Source organism: Macaca fascicularis, chromosome 10 (assembly GCF_037993035.2).
Source record: "Macaca fascicularis isolate 582-1 chromosome 10, T2T-MFA8v1.1".
Taxonomy (NCBI): domain Eukaryota; kingdom Metazoa; phylum Chordata; class Mammalia; order Primates; family Cercopithecidae; genus Macaca; species Macaca fascicularis.
In genome coordinates this window covers 52,852,522-52,880,035 of record NC_088384.1, presented here as the reverse complement: position 1 = coordinate 52,880,035, position 27,514 = coordinate 52,852,522, and the positions used below count along the sequence as shown (strand labels likewise).

The 27,514-nt window shown below is 44.5% G+C and overlaps 1 protein-coding gene across 1 annotated transcript in view; it reads left to right on the top strand.

The window, feature by feature from the left end:
* Positions 1-2,207: 2,207 nt before the first annotated feature.
* The window catches only part of LOC135965525 (uncharacterized), a 42,097-nt gene continuing 16,790 nt past the window's right edge, over positions 2,208-27,514 (top strand). The window contains 4 exon segments of the mRNA XM_074003212.1: positions 2,208-2,321; positions 15,128-15,203; positions 17,867-17,993; positions 18,329-18,424. Coding sequence (XP_073859313.1) covers positions 15,156-15,203; positions 17,867-17,993; positions 18,329-18,424 — 271 coding nt within the window. The 5' untranslated portion in view covers positions 2,208-2,321; positions 15,128-15,155.

Genomic DNA, 27,514 nt, shown 5'->3' with positions numbered 1-27,514 from the left:
CAGTGGCAGGGCAAAGCCAGGCCCATTGCCAATGCAACAGCCCACCCTACAAGGCTTCTACCACCTGGCCACTGCCGCAGCCCGGCCATCGCTGTAAGCCTCACCCCCAACCCTGGCTGCAGCCGCCTGACCTCCTAGAATGATCACTCTCCTACCGTTCCAGCACGCTGCAGTCTCCGTCACTGCCACCTACCCCTACGAGGCAAGCCGTGGTGTCTCAGGCTCCAGGTGTCTCCTCCTCCTCCTGGCACAGAGCAGCTGGGCGGGCAAAGCCACAAAAGCCTAGAGGAAGATGCGAGGGGTGGTAGCATTAAGAGCCTCAACTTAACACCCTTCCCTGGCCCTGCCGCTGCCCTGGCCCTTCCCATCTTCAGGCCTTACCAAAGCCCTACCCTGGTCCTGACCCTCCCCTGGCCTGGTCCTGACCCTGTCCCCCTACCCCAGAGAAGTGGAAGGGCAGAGCCAGGGAAGGGCTGGGGCAAATAAGGGATAGGACACATCCAAATCCAAGAAAACGCCAGGGCCATGACAGAGCCAGGGCGAGTCCTTGGCAGGGCCACGTTCCAGGCCAGGGCCAGGAAAGGGTCAAGGCAGGTTCACTGTATGGCCACGGTCCAGGTCAAAGCCAGAGCAGTGGCAGGGTCAGGCCTGCATAAGGGCAGGACCAGGGCCAGGGCCAGGGCTGTGCCAGGACAGAACAAGCGCAGAGCAAGGCAGGACCAGAGCCAGGCATTAGAGAGAGTAGGGCAAATGCCAAGGCAACGCCAGGGCAGTGCCAGGGCTGAGGCAAGGTCAGGGAAGGTCCAGGGCTGACTCAGTGCTAGAACCAAGACAAGAGCAAAGGCCGGGGCAGATCTAGGGCACAAGCAAGGCAGGCTAGGGCAGGGCAATAGCAAGACCAGACAACGGCAGGGCCAGCCCAGGATAGAACAGGGTACAGGCAGGGCAGGGCCAGGGCCACAGCTGGGGCAGGACAAAGACCAGGGTCAGAGTCCAGGCCAGGGCAAGGGTATGGCCAGGGCAGAGGTAGGGCCAGAGGCAGGGTATAGGCAGGGCCAAGGCAGGTCCATTGCAGGGCCGGGGTTCAGAGCAGGGCCGGGGCAGGGCTAGGGCCAGGGCCAGGACCAGGAAAGGGCAATGTCAGGAACACGGCCATAGCCAACTTAGCTAGAGCCAGGACAGAGACAGGGTCTGGGGTGGGGCCAGAATAGCATGCCAGGATAGGGCCAGGGCAAATTAGGGCCAGGACAGGGTCAGGAGGAGGACTGGGCCAGGGTATGGCCTTAAGTAGCCAAGAGCCAGGTCCAGGGTCCATGCCAGTGCCAGCGCCGGCCCAGGGCAGGGGCAAGGCCATGGCCAGGTCTGGGACAAGGCTGGGGCAGGGTCAAGTTCTCACTCAGGGTAAGCACAAGACCAGGGCAGAGCCAGGGAAGGGGCAGGGCCATGGTAGGGCCAGGAGAGGGACGGGCGAAGGCAGAGCAAGATTAAACCAGGGACAGGATCCCTTCAAATCCACTTCAGGGCCAGGGTCTTGCCCTGAAGTGGCACTGATGCATAATTAGATATATGGGGGAAAATTAGAAACTGAAATGCAAATGTAAATTGTGAGTATACTCAGTGATGTAGCTGAAACCTTAAATTATGTGGTAAAAGACTATATTTTTAATAAATTTAATGGGAAAATAAAATATTGGAAAATTTTAAAAATAAGTATATATTCACAGTGTATACCTGGAGAAAAACCATTGAGAGATCTAAATGCAAATGATAAAACCACAAAATCCGTAGGAAAATCTCTCAGAGATCAAAAGGACTACATAGCAAAAAAAAAAAAAAAAGAAAAGAAAAGAAAAAAGATATAACAATAATCCAAAGACCGTGGTAAAATTATTTACCTATATCATAGAAATGGACAAATATTCTTATTGTATGTACAAGGCTACATAAAGAAATCGCCGGTTCTGAAAGGATCCCTCCGCGTCCAAAAGACCACAGGGTCGCGGTCAGGGGAGTTCTTCCAAGGATTCCGGGTCGGGCAGTCCCCTGTGGACGGCTTTGACCAACATTCTGGGGCGTGTACCTGGACTACTCGCTGAGGACTCTGGGGAGCGTAGTCCACTGCGGGGATGCGAAGCGGAGGGTCGCAGAGCCACGGGTCGCGCCGAGGATTCTGGGTAGCGTATTCCCGGCCGCGCAGAGGCTTCTGCGTAGCGTAGCCCGGGCGGCGCCGAGCGGTCCAGATCCCTGGGCGTCACCGAGCTGGGAGGTGGGTAGTCCACCGTCGGTGACCTCACCTCCTCCGTTCGCCGTCAGCCGCCTTGGTGAGTCGCGCTCCTGCGGGTCCCTCTCTCCAGCCCGCGCTTCCTGCGCAGGAAGAAGGGCCGGGAAGGCCTGGGACGCCAGGGCGCTGCTGGGGCCGTAGCGCGCCCTCCCTCAGGCCCGGCGTCTCCATGTTCTGGGGAGGGGCGGAGACCCAGGCCACGCCTTGGAGTGGGCTGTGGTGCTGCGGCTCGCCGAGCGCCCCGGGTCTGGGCCGCTACTCCGTCTCCGTCCCCGGTTGCGTGTAGTGGCGGTTAGGCAGCCAGGATTTCACAGGGGCGCCGAGCAACCCAGGTCTCCGTGTGCCAGGGTCGCCGCTCCTCGAGTGGGGACGGGCCAGCGGCCTAGGTAGCTGCCACGGGGGTCGTTTGGCTGGAGGTGGTGGGGGACTCCGCCACAGACTGGGTCCACCGGTTGGGTGGGGCTTACAGCCCAGAGACTGATGGACTAGGTCCGACTCGGGTTCCCTCCGACTCTTGATGCTCCAGACTTTGTTGTGGGAGGCGGGACCGGGGAGGACTTCGCCCGCGTGTTTTGGGGAAGGGTCGCTGCTTTGGGTTGGGGGCAGCCCGCCTTGGGACTATCTTCCTTGGGTGGGAGGGTAGGCCGGGACCAGATGTCCTGGCACGGGCACTTCTAGACGTGTGTGGGGGGCTCTGCGTGGGGCAGCGTCCGCGGGAGGTGAGGTAGCTGTGGGGACCCAGGTGGCCTCTTCCCTGGAGCCCTGCTAATGATGGCAAAATATATTTAAAGAGGTTTATTCTGAGTCAGTGTGAGTGACTGTGGCCCAGGTTATTCAGTCTCAAGAGGTCCTGAGAAAGTGCCCGAGGTGGTCGGCTTGCAGGTTAATCTTATACAATCCAGGGAGACAGGAATTTCAGGTAAAATCATAAATCAGCCTGAGCACTGTGGGAGGTCAGGAGTTCCAGAGCAGCCTGGGCGGCACAGCGAGACACCCTGTCTCTACGTAAAATTAGAAAAATAAAAAATTAGCAGAGCGTAGTGTCCCATGCCTGTGGTCTCAGCTACTTCGGTGGCCCAGTCAGTTGAGTCCGGGAGGTGGAGGCTGTAACGAGCTATGTTGGCTGCACTGCATGCCAGCCTGGGCAACACAGCGAGATCCTGCCTCAGAAAATCATAAATCAATGTGAGAAAGATACACATGGGTTCCTCCCAAAAATCCAGTATCTCCAAACGGGTTTACACCTCATGGGGGCACTTAGGTATTCTTTAGTGGACAATTGGTTGAGAGACTTAAGCTGTTGCCTAAAGACTGGAATCAGAAGTATGCCAGAGTTAAGGGGATTGCATAGATCAAAGTTCTTGTTATGTAGATGAAGCCTCTTAGTTGGCAGCACACAGAATAGATGGTAAATGTATGTTTTCAGTTATTTTTGTTTCTTTGTTTGTTTTTGTTTTTTTGAGAGAGAGTCTTGCTCTGTCGCCCAGGCTAGAGTGCAGTGGCGTGATCTCAGCTCACTGCCACTACCACCTCTCCGGTTTGAGCAGTTCTCCTGCCTCAGCCTCCTGAGTAGCTGGGACTACAGATGCCCACCACCACGCCTGGCTGATTTTTGTATTTTTAGTAGAGATGGGGTTTCACCATGTTGCTCAGGCTGGTCTTGACCTCGTGACCTCAGGTGATCCACCTGCCTCGGCCTCCCAGAGTGCTGGGATTGCAGGTGTGAGCCACCATGCGTCAAACTGGCTGTCTCTTCCAGACCTAGGAAAGGCTTAGAACGAAGGAGATCTGGCTACATTAGTGGAGATTTGCTACAGATGCAAATTTTCCCACTAAAGGCAGCTTTGCGGGGCTATCCATTTCAGTATGTTGCGCCTGTGGCAGCCACTTCAAAACTTGTCAAAGAAGTATATTTTGGGCTAAAATAACTTCCTTCAGCATCTGCTGTCATGTGATGCTGTACCAGAGTCAGGTTGGAAAGTGAGCCACATTATATAAGAGTTTACTCGTCTGATTAGATTTTATGGTTTCTAGGGCAGGACTCCCCAAGCCCCATATATACGCATTTGGGCAAGGGAAAAAAGGTGAGTTTCATCCTCACCAGGTTGGTAGGGCTTCCTTGGTTATTGGAGTGGGAGTAACAGCAACCATTGGGCCCAGCAGTTTTTTTAAATGCCTCTGGGGCTGTGGACTGGCCAAATAACTGATTTTAATCATTTCATTACGGAAAAATTGTAAGCAGAACCCCATGGTAGAGAGACCCATCAGTCAAGATATACCTCATGACCTTGCAAGCTAATCTAGCTTGACCCAGATCCCCTCCTAACCTGTGCAGATTCATTGAGAAATGTCAGAGCCCTGCCTACTGGTTAAGACATAACCCTTTACAGTGAGAACTGAAACCCAGGCTCTATCACTTTCTTGGCTGCGTTGCTTTGAGAAAGGTATTTAAATGTTTTGTGCCTGTTTCATCATCTGAAATTGGTGGGTAATAGTCACTTCATAGAACATTTGTGAAGATTGAAGGCAGAAAAATTTGTGCCATGCCTGGAACCGTCCCTGGCATATATTAAATTCTCAATGTGTTAAATATTATAATGAATATCAACACTTCCTTATTCTGGAAGCACCGACAGGATAAGCTGTGTTTAGTGTAAGCATCGTTTCAGGACAGGCTCTGTTGTGATGCCCACACTCGGAATCTGTTCCCAGGAACCTGCCTACAATGGTTTTCTTCTCTGGAAGACTTTGGGTCCTTTTTTTTAACAAGAAGAGGCTCTACCCTGGTACTGAGGATTTCCAAGGCCACCTTTGAGGATCACAGAGCTAATTTTAGAACTATTTTAGTCCCCAGCTCCTCTTCCTCCACTCCCATGTTACCCATGAGAGGACTGCCTGCAGGGTAAGGGAGGACAGCCCAACCCCAGGTGGGGACTTCTTATGTATTGCCTTCCTGCAGTGCCTTCTCTGCCCTAAACCATCATGGGTTTCCTTTGCTAATGTCTGACATCTTGTGCCCTACACTGTCCCGTCTGAGGCTCAGAACCTCTCAGCTGGTTCTCCTCGTGGGGAAGGTTCCCCAGATCTGATGCCCTCATTCAGGGCACTTCCATCATTGTCCCTACATTTCTTCTCTCAGTGCTTTATTCAGGCTGCTGCATTCATGGTGCAGACCAGGTCTTGTAAAAAATTATTCTGTCAGCATGTGCTGAGCCATTGTCCTGTCCCAGGGACAGGGCTTTATAGTCATTGCCATATTCATCTCTTCAACCAGTGTGGAAGTTAAGAATTGGAATCCCCATTTCCCAGACTAAGAAGTAGTGTGTTAATCAGTTGAAATAATTTTCACTACTGAGCATGGTGGCTCACACCTGTAATCCCAGCACTTTGGGAGGCTAAGGTCGGCAGGTCACCTGAGCTCAGGAGTTCGAGACCTGCCTGGCCAACATGGTGAAACCTCGTCTCTACTAAAAATACAGAAATTAGCCAGGCATGGTGGCTCACGCCGGTAATCCCAACTACTCTGGAGGCTGAAGCAAGAGAATTGCTTGAATCCAGGAGATGGAGGTTGCAGTGAGCAGAGAACATGCCACTGCACTACAGCCTGGGGGACACTGAGACTCTGTCTCAAAAAATAATAATTTTTACTTTATGTAACATATCTGGGATCAAGTGGACTGGGTTGTGGAGCAAGCTGGGATTTTGGGGGTTTCTGTTAAGAATTAGCTTCACTGAGGTATAATTGAGACAAAATTTCTCACATTTTAAGTTCTAGTTAATGAGTTTTAAGAAATGTATATAGTGAAGTCTTGATCTTCAAATCAACATATTAACATTTTTCATCCCCAAAAATGTAGGAGCTGTTTTTTAATCTTAGGAAAATTTTAATGAAATGTATGTGGAGGAGCTAAATGTTTCAAGTTTGCCTTATGTTCATATCTAATTTATTGGTAACTAATTTAAACCACTTTCTTCTGGCTCTCAGTTTCTGTTCCTACTGGATATTAAGTCCCACAGATGTCAACAGATGGCAGGAGTGAGATCAAACAGTTTGCAGTGTTCTCCACTCACACCCTGGAAATGAAGGTTTCCTCTGTTTTTCCTCTCCAAATTATCTTGGAAGGGATATTCAATTTTTTTTTCAAATTTACAATGAAAAATATTGAAGAAGGAACTAAAGTAGAGAGAATATATAACAAATCTCTCTGTTCCCTACTTGCACCTTAACACTTTGCTCTTCTTACTTCATCCAACCCCCTCCCCACCCCACGCTTTCTGTTTTCAGGATAGAGCATCTTGAAGCCAATCCAAGACACCATTTTATCTGTAAATTTACTGCAGCTGCTTCTCTGAGGACTATTTTTGTTGTTATTGTTTTGCTTTTTAACATAACTAGAGTACCAGAATCACACTCAACAAAATTAGCAATTTATTAATTTCACCCATTACCCAGTTTATGCAGAAATTGTCCAGGTCTCAAAAATTTCTCCTCACAATTCAGATTTCACACTCAGGTTCATTAAGATGGGAAGCATGAGAGAAGAAACATCTAGAAACCAGCTCAGTAGTGCCCCCTGTCTGTTTTACTTCTCTCTTTGTGATCTAGGTAAAGGAAGTTTCCCTACCTTGGCAAACTACCCATCTGCTTGCTTAGGTGCTGAGGCTTGTTCATGCTTTCCTTGTCATGGCTTTTTCCTCCGCTTCCTCCTTCTGCCTGCCAGGCTTATCTCCTAATTCTACTTCTCCACTGTCTTTTGCCTCTCTGCCCATGAGGACAAATAATGATCACAGCCACTTACCTAATTGCCTGGCCCTAGTTCTGGTCCCAACTATAATCAGAAATGTGGATTCTGAAATGGCAGTGAGGAGCTATGTGGACTATATCTCCAGTAAAACACCGTAACTTGTAATTTAGAAAACCAAAAACAACCATTTAAACTACACAGAATTTGTCTTAAGACCACTCAGGAATTTAGAGAAACATTTATTCAGAAAAATCAACCGAGCCTTTCTGAGAACAGTGAGAGTCTGTAACATTTGACACACAAACTGCTACCCTCCCCACCCCCATTTTGGTCCGCTCTGAGAGAAACTCCACTATGGGCTGTGAAAATGACAAGATGGAACCCTCTCCCTCTCCAGTTCTCAGTCTATTGTGACAGTTTTTCCCTGAGAGAGGCATGATGCCACTATTCTTAACTTCTCTCCCCCCGCCAGTCCTGTGTTCCTGAAGCTGGTTTCATGTAAGCGTAGTTGTGAAGTGTGGGTAGGGACCTCCTTGAATTTATTCTTGGAGTTTGTTGAGTGTGCTGGCCTTGTAGATTCATGTCTGTCTTCAAATTTTGAAGTGTTGTCCATTATTTCTTCAGTAATCTATCAGCATCTTCTCCTAGACACCCATATATATGTCCAGTTAATGGTGCCTTATAACTCTCTTGGCTCTGTTTACTTTATGTCATTGTTTTCTCTTCCTGCTTCTCTGTCTCTGTAATTTCTTCCCTGTATGTTTACTGATTATTTTTTTTTGCCTGCTCATCTGCTGTTAAACCCCTCTACTGAATTTTTCAGTTACTATGTTTTCAGGTCCAGAATTTTCGTTTGCTTCCTTTTTGTAATCTCTGTTGATATTTTTATTTTGTTCATATATATTTTCCTGATTTCCTTTTCTCTATATGTGTTTACATGAGTTTTTGAGAATATTTTAGACAGTCTAAAATCTGTCTAGTATGCCTGAAGCTTATGTTTCTCCAGGGAAGGTTTGCATCACTTTATTTTCTTCCACTATTGGTCCATGTTTTCTGAGTTTTTGTTGTTGTTGTTGTTGTTGTTGTTGTTAGAAATTAGGCATTGTGGGAAAAAACAACCTCCTTTTCCAATTTTTGCAGACTGACTCTTTTCCAGGGAGGATTTTTGCTATTACCTTGGCATTGGTTCTAAGCTTTGGTATCAGTCTGAGGAGAAGTTTTAAGATTTTCTCAGGCCTTTTTTGAGCATGGATCTTACCTTTGCTTGTGGCTTTTTCCATTTGCTCATAGGCAACTGCTTTTAAATACTTATTTGTCCCAAGAGTCTCTCCTCTGGGCCCTTGATGGTCTGTTGCATGTCTCTACCCATAATATCTTGCCCCAGGCATCTGCTTTTCAGTCTGTCTGCATCTTTGCCAAGCATGATCCAGTGCTTTTCCTCCCTAAGGTGTGAGATCCTCAAAACAGAGAGAGCAGTCCCTCAGGCAGCCTCCAACAGCTTAGAACCTTGTAAGAAAGGTCTACTCTGCTTTCTCAGATTTGAGGGAAGGAAGTGGAAACTGGGATGCTGCTTTAGAAGCTCTGTTGTATTCTGCACCTGTAATTTTTTGCCCCAGGGATCTATAGGCAAGTTCACCATGAGATTTTTCCGTTAGGCAGCACTTGGACAGGATAGAACACTGGGAATAAGGAGTATTGGGATGCAAATATGACTGTCTCCTGTTTTGTTTTTGTTGTTGTTGTTGTTGTTGTTGTTGTTGTTGTTGTTTTCCTGAGACTGTGTCTTGCTCTGTTGCCCAGGCTGGAGTGACAAAGCTCATTGCAGCCTCAACCTCTTGGGCTCAAGCCAGGAGTAGCTAGGACTACAGGCACGTGCCACCACACATGGCTAATATTTATATTTTTTGTAGAGACAAGCCTTTGCCATGTTGCCCAGGCTGGTCTTGAACTCCTGGGATCAAGCGATCCACATGCATCAGCCTCCCAAAGTGCTGGGATTACAGGAAAGCCACTGTGCCCAGCCAACTGCCTCCTGTTTCTAATGTGGCTTTTTCTTGATTGGGCAGTTTCTTGAATACTGGGGACTTTTGAGTATTTTCAAATGAAGTTTGTTCCTATAAGATTATTTTAGGCAATTTTTTGGTAAGCATAGAATTAGCAATATGATTAATGCTTTTTCTGTAAACTAGTATTATGAAAAATCTCAAATGGGTAGCAAAATTGGGAGAATGGTAATATGAATCCCCATGTTGCCTTCATCCAGATTCGATAAATTTTAAAACCATAGATAGTTTTGTTAGATTTATCCCTTCCCCCTGTTTATGTGCCAAAGTATTTTAAACAAATCCAGATGTCTTGTTATTTTACCCATATATATTTGGTCTCTGAGAGGATTTTTAATCAATGTTGAGGTGTAACTTGGGTACCATAAGAAGCACTGCTTTTAACTGTATACTTTAATGAGTTTTGACACAGGTCACTTATCACCTCAATCAAGATACAGAACATTTCAACAGAGTTCTCATGTGCCCTTATATGTAATCACTCTAGAGGAAAATAGTCAGGAATTCTCACCAAAATATGGACAAGTAGCATCCAGCAATGCATGAAAAGGATGATATATTCTAGCCAAATGGAGTTTGTGCCTAAAAAACCAACGATAGGGTGAACATAGAGTAAGCTACCTGTGGAGATATTTAACTTTTTTTTTTTTTTTTTTTTTTTTTGAGACGGAGTCTTGCTCTGTCCCCAGGCTGGAGTGCGGTGGCGTGATCTCCGCTCACTGCAAGCTCCGCCTCGTGGGTTCACACCATTCTCCTGCCCCAGACTCCCGAGTAGCTGGGTCTACAGGCACCTGCCACCATGCCCTGCTAATTTTTTTTTTTTTTCTTTGAGACTGAGTCTCTGTCGCCCAGGCTGGAGTGCAGTGGCACAATCTCTGCTGACTGCAAGCTCCGCCTCCCAGGTTCACACCATTCTCCTGCCTTAGCCTCCTGAGTAGCTGGGACTACAGGCGCCCTCCACCACTCCCGGCTATTTTTTTTTTTTTTTTTTTTGAGACAGAGTCTCGCTCTGTCACCCAGGCTGGAGTGCAGTGGCGCGATCTCCGCTCACTGCAAGCTCCGCCTGCTCCTGGGTTCACGCCGTTCTCCTGCCTCAGCCTCCCTAGAAGCTGGGACTACAGGTGCCTGCCACCACGCCCAGCTAGTTTTTTTGTATTTTTAGTAGAGAGGGGGTTTCACCGTGTTAGCCAGGATGGTCAGGATGGTGACCTCGTGATCCACCCGCCTCCGCCTCCCAAAGTTCTAGGATTATAGGCGTGAGCCACCGACTGCACTGAGCCCGGCGGAGATATTTTACCTTTTATCTGTGGTTCTCAGCTCAGGAAGGAAAGGAAAGGCAGCTTCTTGCATGAATCAGCTTTCAGCTTAATATTTTTCTTTTGGCAGAGTGGTTTGAGTTCCCACGTTTTTCTTTTCCTTTCACTGCTTTCAGGGAGCAAAAGAGAAAAACCTACACGAGTATCTTAATGCAGAAAAATATTTGATAACATTTCACACCTATTCAGGGTAAAAATTCTCAGCAGATGAGGAATAGAAAGAATTTCCCTTAATAAAACAAAGGTTATGTGTGACAGCCTGGCTGCAATCATCATATTTAATGGTGAAGTGTGTTCACACTAAGATCAGGAACAAGCATTAATGTTGATTCTCATCACTCTTTAGCATTATCTTAGAATATCAAGGTAATTTGTTAAGGTATTAAAAAGGAATAAAAGGCATAAACGTTGAAATAGAACAAGAAAAACTTTTTATTCACAGATGTGAGTGTGTACATGGAAGAATCTGTAGTTAAACAACTAGATACTAGTAACACACAGTTTAGGAACTTGAGAAAATAAGGTCAGTATTTTTAAAGAGCACTTGTATTTCTGTAACCTAGCAGCAAACAGTTAAAAAATGAAATACATATACTACCACCAAAAACAAAATGTTTAAACTTCTAAGACTGAATGTAGGAGAATATCTTTGTGACTTTGGAATAGGTAAAGATAGCACAGATGAGACATGCAAGGATGTAAACTATTTAAGTGTACAGAAACAACAAAAATAAATGTTATAAATCGCCTTTCAACTGCCATCAGAAGAAGAAATTTCACTGCTTTTCTTCTCTAACTGCGTGTAAACCAAAAAGTATCAGAATCAAGTACCAATTTAGATGTTTTTATTATTATTATTATTATACTTTAAGTTCTAGTGTACATGTGCATAATGTGCAGTTTTGTTACATATGTATACTTGTGCCATGTTGGTGTGCTGTACCCATCAACTCGTCATTTACATCAGGTATAACTCCCAATGCAATCCCTCCCCCCTCCCCATAATAGGCCCCTGTGTGTGATGTTCCCCTTCCCGAGTCCAAGTGATCTCATTGTTCAGTTCCCACCTATGAGTGAGAACATGCGGTGTTTGCTTTTCTGTTCTTGCAATAGTTTGCTGAGAATGATGGTTTCCAGCTGCATCCATGTCCCTACAAAGGACATGAACTCATCCTTTTTTATGGCTGCATAGTATTCCATGGTGTATATGTGCCACATTTTCTTCATCCAATCTGTCACTGATGGACATTTGGGTTGATTCCAAGTCTTTGCTATTGTGAATAGTGCCACAATGAACATACGTGTGCATGTGTCTTTATAGCAGCATGATTTATAATCCTTTGGGTATATACCCAGTAATGAGATGGCTGGGTCATATGGTACTTCTAGTTCTAGAACCTTGAGGAATCACCATACTGTTTTCCATAATGGTTGAACTAGTTTACAATCCCACCAACAGTGTAAAAGTGTTCCTATTTCTCCACATCCTCTCCAGCACCTGTTGTTTCCTGACTTTTTAATGATTGCCATTCTAACTTGTGTGAGATGGTATCTCATTGTGGTTTTGATTTGCATTTCTCTGATGACCAGTGATGATGAGCATTTTTTCATGTGTCTGTTGGCTGTATGAATGTCTTCTTTTGAGAAATGTCTGTTCATATCCCTTGCCCACTTTTTGATGGGGTTGTTTGGTTTTTTCTTGTAAATTTGTTTGAGTTCTTTGTAGGTTCTGGATATTAGCCCTTTGACAGATGAGTAGATTACAAAAATTTTCTCCCATTCTGTAGGTTGCCTGTTCACTCTGATGGTAGCTTATTTTGCTGTGCAGAAGCTCTTTAGTTTAATATAGATCCCATTTGTCAATTTTGGCTTTTGTTGCCGTTGCTTTTGGTGTTTTAGACATGAAGTCCTTGCCCATGCCTATGTCCTGAATGGTACTACGTAGGTTTTCTTCTAGGGTTTTTATGGTATTAGGTCTAACATTTAAGTCTCTAATCCATTTTGAATTAATTTCGTATAAGGAGTAAGGAAAGGATCCAGTTTCAGCTTTCTACTTATGGCTAGCCAATTTTCCCAGCACTGTTTATTAAATAGGGAATCCTTTCCCCATTTCTTGTTTTTCTCGGGTTTGTCAAAGATCAGATGGCTGTAGATGTGTGGTATTATTTCTGAGGACTCTGTTGTGTTCAATTGGTCTATATCTCTGTTTTGGTACCAGTACCACGCTGTTTTGGTTACTGTAGACTTGTAGTATAGTTTGAAGTCAGGTAGTGTGATGCCTCCAGCTTTGTTCTTTTGACTTAGGATTGTCTTGGCAATGTGGGCTCTTTTTTGGTTCCATATGAACTTTAAAGCAGTTTTTTCCAATTCTGTGAAGAAAGTCATTGGTAGCTTAATGGGGATGGCATTGAATCTATAAATTACCTTGGGCAGTATGGCCATTTTCACAATATTGATTCTTCCTATCCATGAGCATGGTATGTTCTTCCATTTGTTTGTGTCCTCTTTTATTTCACTGAGCAGTGGTTTGTAGTTCTCCTTGAAGAGGTCCTTTACATCCCTTTTAAGTTGGATTCCTAGGTATTTTATTCTCTTCGAAGCAATTGTGAATGGAAGTTCATTCATGATTTGACTCTCTGTTTGTCTGTTACTGGTATATAAGAATGCTTGTGATTTTTGCACATTGATTTTGTATCCTGAGACTTTGCTGAAGTTGCTTATCAACTTAAGGAGATTTTGGGCTGAGACGATGGGGTTTTCTAAATATACAATCATGTCATCTGCAAACAGGGATAATTTGACTTCTTCTTTTCCTAACTGAATACCCTTGATTTCTTTCTCTTGCCTGATTGCTCTAGCCAGAACTTCCAACACTATGTTGAATAGGAGTGGTGAGAGAGGGCATCCCTGTCTTGTGCCAGTTTTCAAAGGGAATGCTTCCAGTTTTTGCCCATTCAGTATGATATTGGCTGTGGGTTTGTCATAAATAGCTCTTATTATTTTGAGATACATTCCATCAATACCGAATTTATTGAGAGTTTTTAGCATGAGGGGATGTTGAATTTTGTCAAAGGCCTTTTCTACATCTATTGAGATAATCATGTGGTTTTTTTCTTTGGTTCTGTTTATATGTTGGATTACATGTATTGATTTGCATATGTTGAACCAGCCTTGCATCTTAGGGATGAAGCCCACTTGATTATGGTGGATAAGCTTTTTGATGTGCTAATAGATGTTTATTTTGCCAAGGTTGAGCACATGCCCCAGAGAGAGGTCAGTGGCTTTCCCCAAATATGAGTTTGAGAGCTTCATTGTTTAAAAGGGAAAAGTAGGCTGGAGGGGAAAGAGGGAGGGTATGGTAATCCACCTGTGGCAAGAGAAAAGGAGCAGGTAGGAGAATAATCAGTTATGTGTTCATCTCACACTCAGTAAATCAGCACTTTATGTAAGATAAGGTGTGCATAGAGCAGCTACTATGGAGATACTTAACCTTTTATCTGTAGCTATCTCCTTTGGAACAAAAGAAAAGGCAGCTTCTTACATGCTTTCCTTTTGGCATAGTGGACTGGGGTCCCTAGTTTTATTTTCCTTTCATAACACCGTAGTATTTGTTCACTTCTTCTGTCTCAAAGTTGCTGGCCAGTGGATGTATGCTGTGTTCATCATAATCACCACGATAGCATCTTTGTTCCTTCACATTTCCTTCTTTTCACCCTTGTATGTCTGTTTTTACTTTGAATTTTTTTTTTATCAAAACATTCACTTAAAAGTATAGTGAGTACTCTAATGAAATCATTGTACCCACCACTTTAATTTACAATTAATTCTTTTCCTGTATTTCTACTGGAATTATTTTCCAAAAATTCAGAGAAAATAGTACAATGAACCCAGTACACATTATTCAGTTCTAAAAATTATCAAGTGTGGCCAATAATGCTCAATTGACTTTTGAGGGTGAGAAGGGGTGTTTAAGCACATCCAGACATCATTTTCACTCATGAATGTTCTGAAAGTTTGTATACAAGGAAGGGCTCATGCTTTTAAAACCCAAAATATTTTTATAACAACAAAATCAATGTTTGATAATCTAATATCCAATTAGTGTTCAGATTTCACTGGCTGCTAAAACTCCTCATGTATTCTTTGTTGCAATCAGGATCCAAATTGCATTGGATCACTCACTGCCTTAGATTGACCACATGTCTGAGGACTTTTATTCTTGAAGGCTCACACTCCCCATGCTATTAATTTGTTACAGGCTTTGGTGTTGTACAGTACTTAATAACTGCCAATGCCATCTGCCTGTGGCCTTCTTAAGTTTGTCTGCCCCTGTGATTATCCTGACTTTAAACCCAGGTAGACGGAGGCTAGAAGAGACAGACAGCTTTTGTGTGTTCTGTCCAATGCAAAGAACACCTGCAACTCTGAGCCCTAACCTTAAACTCAAGACCTCATCTGCAGGTGTTGCACATCCTTTTAGCCCCTCAGTGATGTAAGCAACAAACCTCACCCAGCTCCTGGGACACAGGGTCTTCACTCCCAGATGAGCTTGTCCTGGATTTGCAGGGAGCCTGGCTCCCTAGACCTTTTGGCCAGACCCCCACAGGGGGATTGTGCAGATGTGCTCTCCCCAGATCCCCAGTTGGTATTGGAATCAGGCCTGTGTCACATGTGGGGAGGGCAGCTGCACCCAGCCACCCTTTGACTTCTCTCCTCCCACAGATCAGCCATCTGCAAGCTTCCCTTCTCCATGGAGAGCAGGAAGACAGTCATGGGACCCCAGGGAGCCAGGAGACAGGTGAGACTTCCCAGAACTGTCCTTCTTGCTGTCACAGGATAGGCTCGTTTCCTTCACTGGCCCTAGCAGTCACATTGTTAGCACCGGACCAAGGCCAGCACTGCTCCTGGGGAGTGATCTGTCTTTCCTGGCGTCCTCCAGCAAGTGACTGGCCTGTGGGTGTCACTTATCAAGTAGTGATCTGTGTACAACACCCAGGGAGCATTTACAGCCAAAGACAGGAATCTCCACACTCAGGTGTCCAGTGATGATGTTGGGTTGGTGTCAATGAAGGGTAGGGCAGAGAGGGAGGTCACAAAGGCCTCCAGTGGGAGGGGTTCCCTGGGCAGTTGCGAGAGATGTGGCAAGTACAGGAGATGGGGAAGAGGCAGAAGTGTGCTCAATCTCAGGCTGCCACTGGGCAGACTGCTCAACTGCAGGGACAAAGGGTTTTAGCAGTCAACGTTCTCACAGACGGCTGGTGGATGAATCCAGGTCCTAGGGGAAGCAGATCCCAAGATGCAATGAGATGGGCTGGGCTCATGTTAGAGGAAAGGCCTGCAAGAGAGAAAAGGGGATGACTGGAGCCTCATCAGACTCCAGTGAGGAGAGGGGGATAAAATTGCGTGGAAGTATCGGAGACCAAGTACAGCCTTGGGAGGCTCAGCCAGGCCAGCAGGTCTTCAAGCCATAGTGGGCCATCAGAGGAGCGCCTGGATCGGAAGGGGCTTGCCTTGATGTCCTTAAAATGCATGGCCACTGCCTGGAACAGCTGCGAGAAGCATGGCCTAGATGTGGGTGCAGGAGTGGACTGTGGTCCTTTAGGCTCCCAACTCAGAAGTCTGCCAGGTGCTGGCTTGGGGTGGCCACAGCTGATTTTCTGTGTGTTCTAGTGGAGGTGCAGAGTCACACAGGGCACCTGAATATCTCTGGTTTGGCAGACAGCATGTTGGATGGTTAGATGGGCTTTCAGCATTACCAAACTGGGAGATTGCACCTACAGCCCTGGATCGGCCACGTCTCTGAGGAGCAGTCACTGCCCTGTGCCGAGCCTGCATTGTCAGTTGGCCACAGATGCCCAAGCTCACCAGGGTCCTCACGGTTTGACAGTGTAGGATTGCCACCTCCCATAGCTCTGCCACTTCCTGCAGACTCCTCACAGCGTGGCCTAAACTGCTGAGATAGCTCCCACCTACCTCCCTCATTGGCCCCTGTCATCTGATTATTCCTAAAGACTGCTGGCTACCTCTGACCCTCCTGAGGACAGAGGCCTGGATGCCAGCCTGAGGAGCCCAACTTGGTCTTTAAGCTTTCTGGGGTTTTCTTGGTTTTTCTTTTGGGTTTTTTGGGGGGATGGTGGTCAGGGTCTCACTGTTGCCCAGGCTAAGTGCAGTGGCACAATAATAGCTCTCTGCAGCCTTGACCTCCCAGGCTCAAACAGTGCTCACACCTCAGCCTCCCAACTAGCTGGGACTACAGGCACTTGCCACCATGCTCAACTAATTTTTTATTTTTGTGTATGTGGAGTTGGGGTCTCGCTATTTTGCCCAGGTTGGTCTCAAACTCCTGGATGCAAGCAATCCTGCATCAGCCTCCCAAAGTGCTAGGATTATAGGCATGAGCCAGCATGCCCAGCCTGCCTGGATTTTGAGGATCTTTACAGTAGGTGTGACATGATAGATCAGTGCTGGGGGAAATAGGGATTGACAGTTAAGGGTCAAAGGAGAGGCTTTCTGACTCATGAGTCTAGTAGTCTGATGAGCTTCACGAATTGATTATTTATTTATGAGACAGAGTCTTGCTCTGTCGCCTAGGCTGGAGTGCTGTGGCACAATCTCAGCTCACTGTAACCTCCTCCCAGGTTCAAGCGATTCTCCTGCCTCAGCCTCCCAAGCACCTGAGATTACAGCCATGCACCACCACACCTGGCTAATTTTTATATTTTTAGTAGAGACAGGGTTTCACCGTGTTGGCCAGGCTGGTCTCAAACTCCTGGCCTCAAGTCATCCGCCCGCCTCAGCCTCTCAGAGTGCTGGGATTACAGGCACAAGCCACCGTGCCTGGCCACAAATGGAATTTAAATTCATCAGGCACCTACAGAGATGCCAAACTGGTCATGTGCGTAGTTGCAGAACAGATGTACTGTGAGAAGGGCTCTTTCAAAAGTGCTCCATCCACTAATTCAGATGTGCTCAGACTGCCCTATACAGCACTGGATTTTTGGTAGAAATCAGATCTAACCTGGATCTGAATTCTGGGATCCTGCAGTGGAGATTTACATTTTCCAGCGCAGGTCCCAAATGATCGGTTGTCATTTTATCAGAAGATCCATGAGAGCTGTGTCTTGCTCATTTAGAAATTCATGGAGTATCTAACTCAGAACATGGCTCAGGGTACCGTAAAACTTTAGTAATGTGTTATTTACTGTTCATATGTTTGTAGGAAACACTGTTACTTAATTTTTTGAGTTTCCCTCTTCTCCCTGCCTAGGTTTAAAGCTCCACGCAGTTGAAACTCTCTGTGCTTCTAGGAAGCCCCATTAAGACTACCTAGCACCATAAATACTGGGGCCAGGCAGAGACGGAGGTCTTGGAACTCCAGGCACAGGTGGCAGAACCTGGAATCCTCCAACTGCCTGAGTGCAACACTGTCCCTGGTGAGCATGCCTGGGTTTTGTGTTACAGGCTTTCTTGGCATTTGGGGATGTCACTGTGGATTTCACCCAGAAGGATTGGAGGCTGCTGAATCCTGCTTAGAGAGCCCTGTACAGGGAGGTGACACTGGAGAACTACAGCCACCTGGTCTCACTAGGTAAGCGTGGCTTCCCTCGAGCCTAACATTTGACCTGTGGCGCCTCTGATGTTGCCATAGGGTTAGGTTCAGAGACAAGAATGTTGTTTTCTCTATTCCCCTGAGGAAGGTCTACCTTTGGTAAAGTTTCATACTGACTGCCACTGGGCACCTGCAGGCCTCTTTTCCCACCCTGCGGCTCCCCCTGGGGGTTTGCACTCTGAGCATGGTAGACAGGGTCCTCCTGAGCCTTCCCCCTCTGAGTCTCCCTCCCTTCCTGCCCTGGGTGGCTCCAGCAAATGGCCCCTGGAGCCTACAACCAGGAGTCACCTTATGGTTTTTTTCCCTGTGAGCAGGAATTCTCCATCCTAAACCAGAACTCATCAGGTGGCTAGGGCAAGGGGAAGCGCCCTGGGGAGAAGAGAGAAGATGCCGGCCAGGCCCCCGTGCAGGTGCGGGGATAGACAGGGCAGACAGAGCACAAGGCACTCAGCCTTTCAGGAGGGAGGAGGCTTCTCTGAGGCCAGGGGACCTGGAAGCTGTTCTGGCCTCCTTGGCTGCTCTTCAGACCACCTGGCCCTGCCTGCCTTTCAGTCCTTGCTGAGTAAGGGGTTCTCTTGGGGCCCCTGGACTCCTTCTCCCAGGAAGCCTCCTTTCCCCCTACTTGCTAGGCTTCTTTCTCCCACTCAGTCTCCTCATTTGTGACTTTCCTCGTGACTGCCCGACTGCAAGCCTAAGTCTGTCGCCCCTTCCTGATACTGTCAGGGTATTCCTATGTTAGCTTCTTTTTGTTTTGTTTTGTTTTTTATTTGTTTTTCCGTATAAGTAAATATAAATTTTTTGACATAATTTGGATCTTATTCTTCTATATACTGATTTTCTTTTTTTTTAAAATTTAAGTTCTGGGGTACATGTGCACAACATGCAGGTTTCTTACATAGGTATACATGTGCCATATTGGTTTGCTACACCCATCAACTCATCATTTACATTAGGTATTTCTCCTAATGCTATCCCTCCCCCTGCCCCCCAACCCCCAACATTCCCCAGTGTATAATGTTCCCATCCCTGTGTCCATGTGTTCTCCAACTCCTACTTATGAGTGGGAACATACAGTGTTTGATTTTTCACTTCTTATGTGACTCTGCTGAGAAAGATGGTTTCCAGTTTCATCCATGTTCCTGCAAAGGACATGAACTCATCCTTTTTTATAGCCACATAGTATTCCATGGTATATATGTGGCACATTTTCTTTATCTGGTCTATCATTGGTAGGCATTTGGGTTAGTTCCAAGACTTTGCTATTGTGAACAGTGCTGCAGTAAACATACATGTGCCTGTGTCTTTATACTAGAATGATTTATAATCCTTTGGGTATATACCCAGTAACGGGATTGCTGGGTCAAATGATATTTCTAGTTCTAGATCCTTGAGGAATCGCCACACTGTCTTCCACAATGGTTGAACTAATTTACACTCCCGCTGACAGTGTAAAAGCGTTCCTATTTCTCCACATCCTCTCCATCACCTGTTGTTTCCTGACTTTTTAATGATTGCCATTCTAACTGGCATGAGATGGTATCTCATTATGGTTTTGATTTGCATTTCTCTAATGACCAGTGATGATGAGCATATTTTCTAAGTTTGTTGGCTGCATAAATGTCTTCTTTTGAGAAGTGTCTGTTCATATCCATTGCCCATTTTTTGATGGGTTTTTTTTTTTTGTAAATTTGTTTAAGTTCTATTTTAGCTTCTTAAAATCTCTGTCCATTATTCTTCTTCAATTCCCATAGCTTTTTTCCTTGTCTTTTAATGTTTTAAGCAGTACTACTGTTGCCAGAGGTCACTTCACCTTCCTCCTTCCCCCATTTCCCCCAAAAGTACTGCCTGAGTGGGGCTGTGGTCTAGAATTGTGCACCCTCTTAAGTCCCCTTAGTCACTGCAGTGGTTCATCAGGACTCATGATGATGATGATGATGATCAGGACTCATGATGATGATGATGATCAGGACTCGATGATGATGATGATCAGGACTCATGATGATGATGATGATGATGATCAGACTCATGATGATGATGATGATGATGCTCAGGACTCATGATGATGATGATGATCAGGACTCATGATGATGATGATGATGATCAGGACTCATGATGATGATGATCAGGACTCATGATGATGATGATGATGATGATGATCAGGACTCATGATGATTATGATGATGATGATCAGGACTCGATGATGAGGATGATCAGGACTCAATGATGATGATGATGACTCATGATGATGATGATGATCAGGACTCATGATGATTATGATGATCAGGACTCATGATGATGATGATGATGATCAGGACTCATAATGATGATGATCAGGACTCATGATGATGATGATGAGGACTCAGGATGATGAGGATGATGATCAGGAATCATGATGATGATGATGATGATCAGGACTCATGATGATGATGATGATGATCAGGACTCATGATGATGATGATGATGATCAGGACTCGATGATGATGAGGACTCAAGATGATGAGGATGATGATCAGGACACATTATGATGATGATCAGGAATCATGATGATGATGATGATCAGGACTCATGATGATGATGATGATCAGGACTCGATGATGATGATGATGATCAGGACTCACGATGATGATGATCAGGACTCGATGATGATCAGGACTAATGATGGTGATGATGATCAGGACTGATGATGATGATCAGGACTCGATGATGATGATGATCAGGACTCATGATGATGATGATGATGATATGATCAGGACTCAATGATGATGATGAGGACTCATGATGATGATGATGATCAGGACTCATGATGATGATGATGATCAGGACTCGATGATGATGATGATCAGAACTCATGATGATGATGATCAGGACTCATAATGATGATGATCAGGACTCATGATGATGATGAGGACTCAAGATGATGATGATGATCAGGACACATGATGATGATGATCAGGAATCATGATGATGATGATCAGGACTCATGATGATGATGATGATGATCAGGACTCGATGATGATGATCAGGACTCATGATGATGATGATGATGATCAGGACTCATGATGATGATGATTAACACTGATGATGATGATGATCAGGACTCATGATGATGATGATCAGGACTCGATGATGATGATCAGGACTCATGATGATGATGATCAGGACTCATGATGATGATGATCAGGACTCATGATGTTGATGATGATGATCAGGACTGATGATGATGATGATCAGGACTCAATGATGATGATGATGATTAGGACTCATGATGATGATGATGATTATCAGGACTCATGAGTCCTGATCATGAGGATGATGATGATTATCAGTACTGATGATGATGATGATGATCAGGACTCATGATGATGATGATGATGATGATCAGGACTCATGATGATGATGATGATCAGGACTCGATGATGATCAGGACTCATGATGATGATGAGAAGCAGGACTCGATGATGATGATCATGACTCATGATGATGATGATGATGATGACTCGATGATGATGATGATCAGGACTCATGATGATGATCAACACATGATGATGATGATGATGAGCAGGACTCGATGATGATTTTGATCAGGACTCATGATGATGATGATGAGGATGATCAGGACTCATGATGATGATGATGATGATCAGGACTCATGATGATGTTGATGATGATCAGGACTCATGATGATGATCAGGACTCATGATGATGATGATGATGAGGACTCGATGATGATGATGATCAGGACTCATGATGATGATGATGATCAGGACTTATGATGATGATGATGATCAGGACTCATGATGATGATGATGATGATGATCAGGACTCATGATGATGGTGATGATCAGGACTCGATGATGATGATGATCAGGACTCATGATGATGATCAGGACCCACGATGATGATGAGGAGGAGGAGGAGGAGGACTCATGATGATGATTATCAGGACTCATGAGGATGATGATGATCAGGACTCGATGAGGATGATGATGATGATCAGGACTCATGATGATGATGATGATCAGGACTCATGATGTTGATGATGATCAGGACTGATGATGATGATGATGATCAGGTCTCATGATGATGATGATGATTAGGACTCATGATGATGATGATGATTATCAGGACTCATGAGTCCTGATCATGAGGATGATGATTATCAGTACTGATGATGATGATGATGATGATGATGATGATCAGGACTCATGATGATGAGGATGATGATCAGGACTCAATGATGATGATGATCAGGACTCATGATGATGATGATAAGCAGGACTCGATGATGATGATGATCATGACTCATGATGATGATGATGATGAGGACTCGATGATGATGATGATCAGGACTCATGATGATGATGATGATCAGCACTCGATGATGATCAGGACTCATGATGATGATCAGGACTGATGATGATGAGGACTCATGATGATGATGATGATCAGGACTCATGATGATGATTAACATTGATGATGATGATGATCAGGACTCATGATGATGATGATCAGGACTCATGATGATGATGATGATCAGGACTCGAAGATGATGATCAGGACTCATGATGATGAAGATGATGATGATGACCAGTACTCCATGATGATCAGGACTCATGATGATGATGATGATGATAATGATCAGGACTCATGATGATGATGATGAGGACTCATGATAATGTTGATCAGGACTCGATGATGATCAGGACTCATGATGATGATGATGATCAAGACTCATGATGATGATGATGATGATCATCAGGACTCATGATGATGATGATGATCACGACTCGATGATGATGATCAGGACTCATGATGATGATGATTATCAGGACTCATGATGATGATGCAGATGATGATCAGGACTCATGATGATGATGAAGATGATCAGGACTCATGATGATGATGATGATCAGGACTCATGATGATGATGATGATCAGGACTCATGATGATGATGATGATTAGGACTCATGATGATGATGATCAGGACTCATGATGATGATGATGATCAGGACTCATGATGATGATCAGGACTCATGATGATGAGGATGATGATGATCAGGACTGATGATGATGATGATCAGGACTCGATGATGATCAGGACTCATGATGATGATGATCAGGACTCGATGATCAGGACTCATGATGATGATGATCAGGACTCATGATGATGATGATGATGATGATGATCAGGACTCATGATGATGATGATGATCAGGACTCGATGATGGTGATGATGGTCAGGACTCAATGATGATGATGATGCTCAGGACTCATGACGATGATGATCAGGACTCGTGATGATGATGATGATCAGGACTCATGATGATGATGATCAGGACTCATGATGATGATGAGGACTCAAGATGATGAGGATGATGATCAGGACACATGATGATGATGATCAGGAATTATGATGATGATGATGATCAGGACTCATGATGATGATGATGATCAGGACTCGATGATGATGATGATGATCAGGACTAATGATGATGATGATGATCAGGACTTATGATGATGATGACTCAAGATGATGAGGATGATGATCAGGACACATGATGATGATGATCAGGAATCATGATGATGATGATGATGATCAGGACTCATGATGATGATGATGATCAGGACTCATGAAGATGATGATGCTCAGGACTCGTGATGATGATGATGATGATCAGGACTGATGATGATGATGCTCAGGACTCTTGATGATGATGATGATGATCAGGACTTATGATGATGATGATGATCAGGACTCATGATGATCATGATGATCAGGACTCATGATGATGATCAGGACCCACGATGATGATGATGATGATGCTGAGGAGGAGGAGGAGGACTCATGATGATGATGATGATTATCAGGACTCATGATGATGATGATCAGGACTCGATGATGATGATGATGATGATCAGGACTCATGATGATGATGATCAGGATTCATGATGATGATGATCAGGACTCATGATGATGATGATGATCAGGACTCATGATGATGATGATGATCAGGACTGATAATGATGATGATCAGGACTCATGATGATGATGATGATTAGGACTCATGATGATGATGATGATTATCAGGACTCATGAGTCCTGATCATGAGGATGATGATGATTATCAGTACTGATGATGATGATGATGATGATGATGATCAGGACTCATGATGATGATGATGATGATGATCAGGACTCATGATGATGATGATGATGATGATCAGGACTCATGATGATGAAGATGATGATCAGGACTCAATGATGATGATGATCAGGACTCATGATGATGATGATAAGCAGGACTCGATGATGATGATCATGACTCAAGATGATGATGATGAGGACTCGATGATGATGATGATCAGGACTCATGATGATGATGATGATCAGGACTCATGATGATGATGATGATCAGCACTCGATGATGATGATCAGGACTCATAATGATGATGATGATCAGGACTGATGATGATGAGGACTCATGATGATGATGATGATGATGATCAGGACTCATGATGATGATGATGATCAGGACTCGAAGATGATGATCAGGACTCATGATGATGATGATGATGATGATGATGACCAGTACTCCATGATGATCAGGACTCATGATGATGATGATGATGATAATGATCAGGGCTCATGATGATGATGATGAGGACTCATGATGATGATGATCAGGACTCGATGATGATCAGGACTCATGATGATGATGATGATGATCAAGACTCATGATGATGATGATGATGATCAGGACTCATGATGATGATGATGATCAGGACTCATGATGATGATGATGATCAGGACTCATGATGATGATGCAGATGATCAGGACTCATGATGATGATGATCAGGACTCATGATGATGATGATCAGGACTTGATGATGATGATCAGGACTCATGATGATGCGGATGATGATGATCAGGACTGATGATGATGATGATCAGGACTCAATGATGATGATCAGGATTCATGATGATGATGATCAGGACTGATGATGGTGATCAGGACTCGATGATGATCAGGACTCATGATGATGATGATCAGGACTCATGATGATGATGATGATCAGGACTCATGATGATGATGATGATGATCAGGACTCGATGATGATGATGATGGTCAGGACTCGATGATGATGATGATGCCCAGGACTCATGATGATGATGATGATGATGATCAGGACTCATGATGATGATCAGGATTCATGATGATGATGATCAGGACTCATGATGATGATCAGGACTCGATGATGATCAGGACTCATGATGATGATGATCAGGACTCATGATGATGATGATCATCAGGACTCATGATGATGATGATGATGATCAGGACTCGATGATGATGATGATGGTCAGGACTCGATGATGATGATGATGCCCAGGACTCATTATGATGATGATGATGATGATCAGGACTCATGATGATGATGATGAGGACTCAAGATGATGAGGATGATGATCAGGACACATGATGATGATGATCAGGAATCATGATGATGATGATGATCAGGACTCATGATGATGATGATGATGATCAGGACTCATGATGATGATGATGATGATAATCAGGACTAATGATGATGATGATGATGATCAGGACTTATGATGATGAGGATGATGATCAGGACACATGATGATGATGATCAGGAATCATGATGATGATGATGATCAGGACTCATGATGATGATGATGATCAGGACTCATGATGATGATGATGATGATATCAGGACTCATGATGATGATGATCAGGACTGGATGATGATGATCAGGACTAATGATGATGGTGATGATCAGGACTGATGATGATCAGGACTCATGATGATGATGATGATGATGATCAGGACCCATGATGATGATGATGATGATCAGGACTCATGATGATGATGATGATGATGATCAGGACCCATGATGATGATGATGATGATCAGGACTCATGATGATGATGATGATGATGATATGATCAGGACTCAATGATGATGATGAGGACTCATGATGATGATGATGATCAGGACTCAATGATGATGATCAGAACTCATGATGATGATTATCAGGACTCATGATGATGATGAGGAGGACTCAAGATGATGATGATCAGGACACATGATGATGATCAGGAATCATGATGATGATGATCAGGACTCATGATGATGATGATGATCAGGACTCGATGATGATGATCAGGACTCATGATGATGATGATGATGATCAGGACTCGATGATGATGATCAGGACTAATGATGATGGTGATGATCAAGAATGATGATGATGATGATCAGGACTCATGATGATGATGATGATGATGATGATCAGGACCCATGATGATGATGATGATGATCAGGACTCATGATGATGATGATCAGGACTCGATGATGATGAGGACTCATGATGATGATGATGATCAGGACTCATGATGATGATGCAGATGATCAGGACTCATGATGATTATGAAGATGATGATCAGGCCTCATGATGATGATGATGATCAGGACTCATGATGATGATGATGAGGACTCAAGATGATGATGATGATGATCAGGACTCATGAAGATGATGATCAGGAATCATGATGATGATGATCAGGACTCATGATGATGATGATCAGGAATCATGATGATGATGATGATGATGATCAGGACTCATGATGATGATGATCAGGACTCATGATGATGATGATGATGAGGACTCATGATGATGATCAGGACTCATGATGATGATGATGTTCAGGACTCATGATGATGATGATGATGTTCAGGACTCATGATGATGATGATGATCAGGACTCATGATGATGATGAACAGGACTCATGATTATGATGATGATGATCAGGACTCATGATGATGATGATGATCAGGACTCGATGATGATGATGATCAGGACTCATGATGATGATGATCATGATCAGGACTCATGATGATGATGATGATCAGGACTCATGATGATGATAATGATGATTAGGACCCATGATGATGATGATCATGATCAGGACTCATGATGATGATGATGTTCAGGACTCATGATGATGATGATGATGTTCAGGACTCATGATGATGATGATGATCAGGACTCATGATGATGATGATCAGGACTGGATGATGATGATGATGATCAGGACTCAAGATGATGATGATGATGATCAGGACTCATAATGATGATGATGATCAGGACTCATGATGATGATGATGATCAGGACTCATGATGATGCTGATGATCACCACTCGTTGATGATGATCAGGACTCATGATGATGATGATGATGATCAGGCTCATGATGATGATGATGATCAGGACTCGATGATGATGATGATCAGGACTGATGATGATGATGATGCTCAGGACTCTTGATGATGATGATGATGATCAGGACTCGATGATGATGATGATCAGGACTCATGATGATGATGATGATCAACACTCATGATGATGATGATCAGGACTCATGATGATGATGATCACGACTCGATGATGATGATCAGGACTCATGATGATGA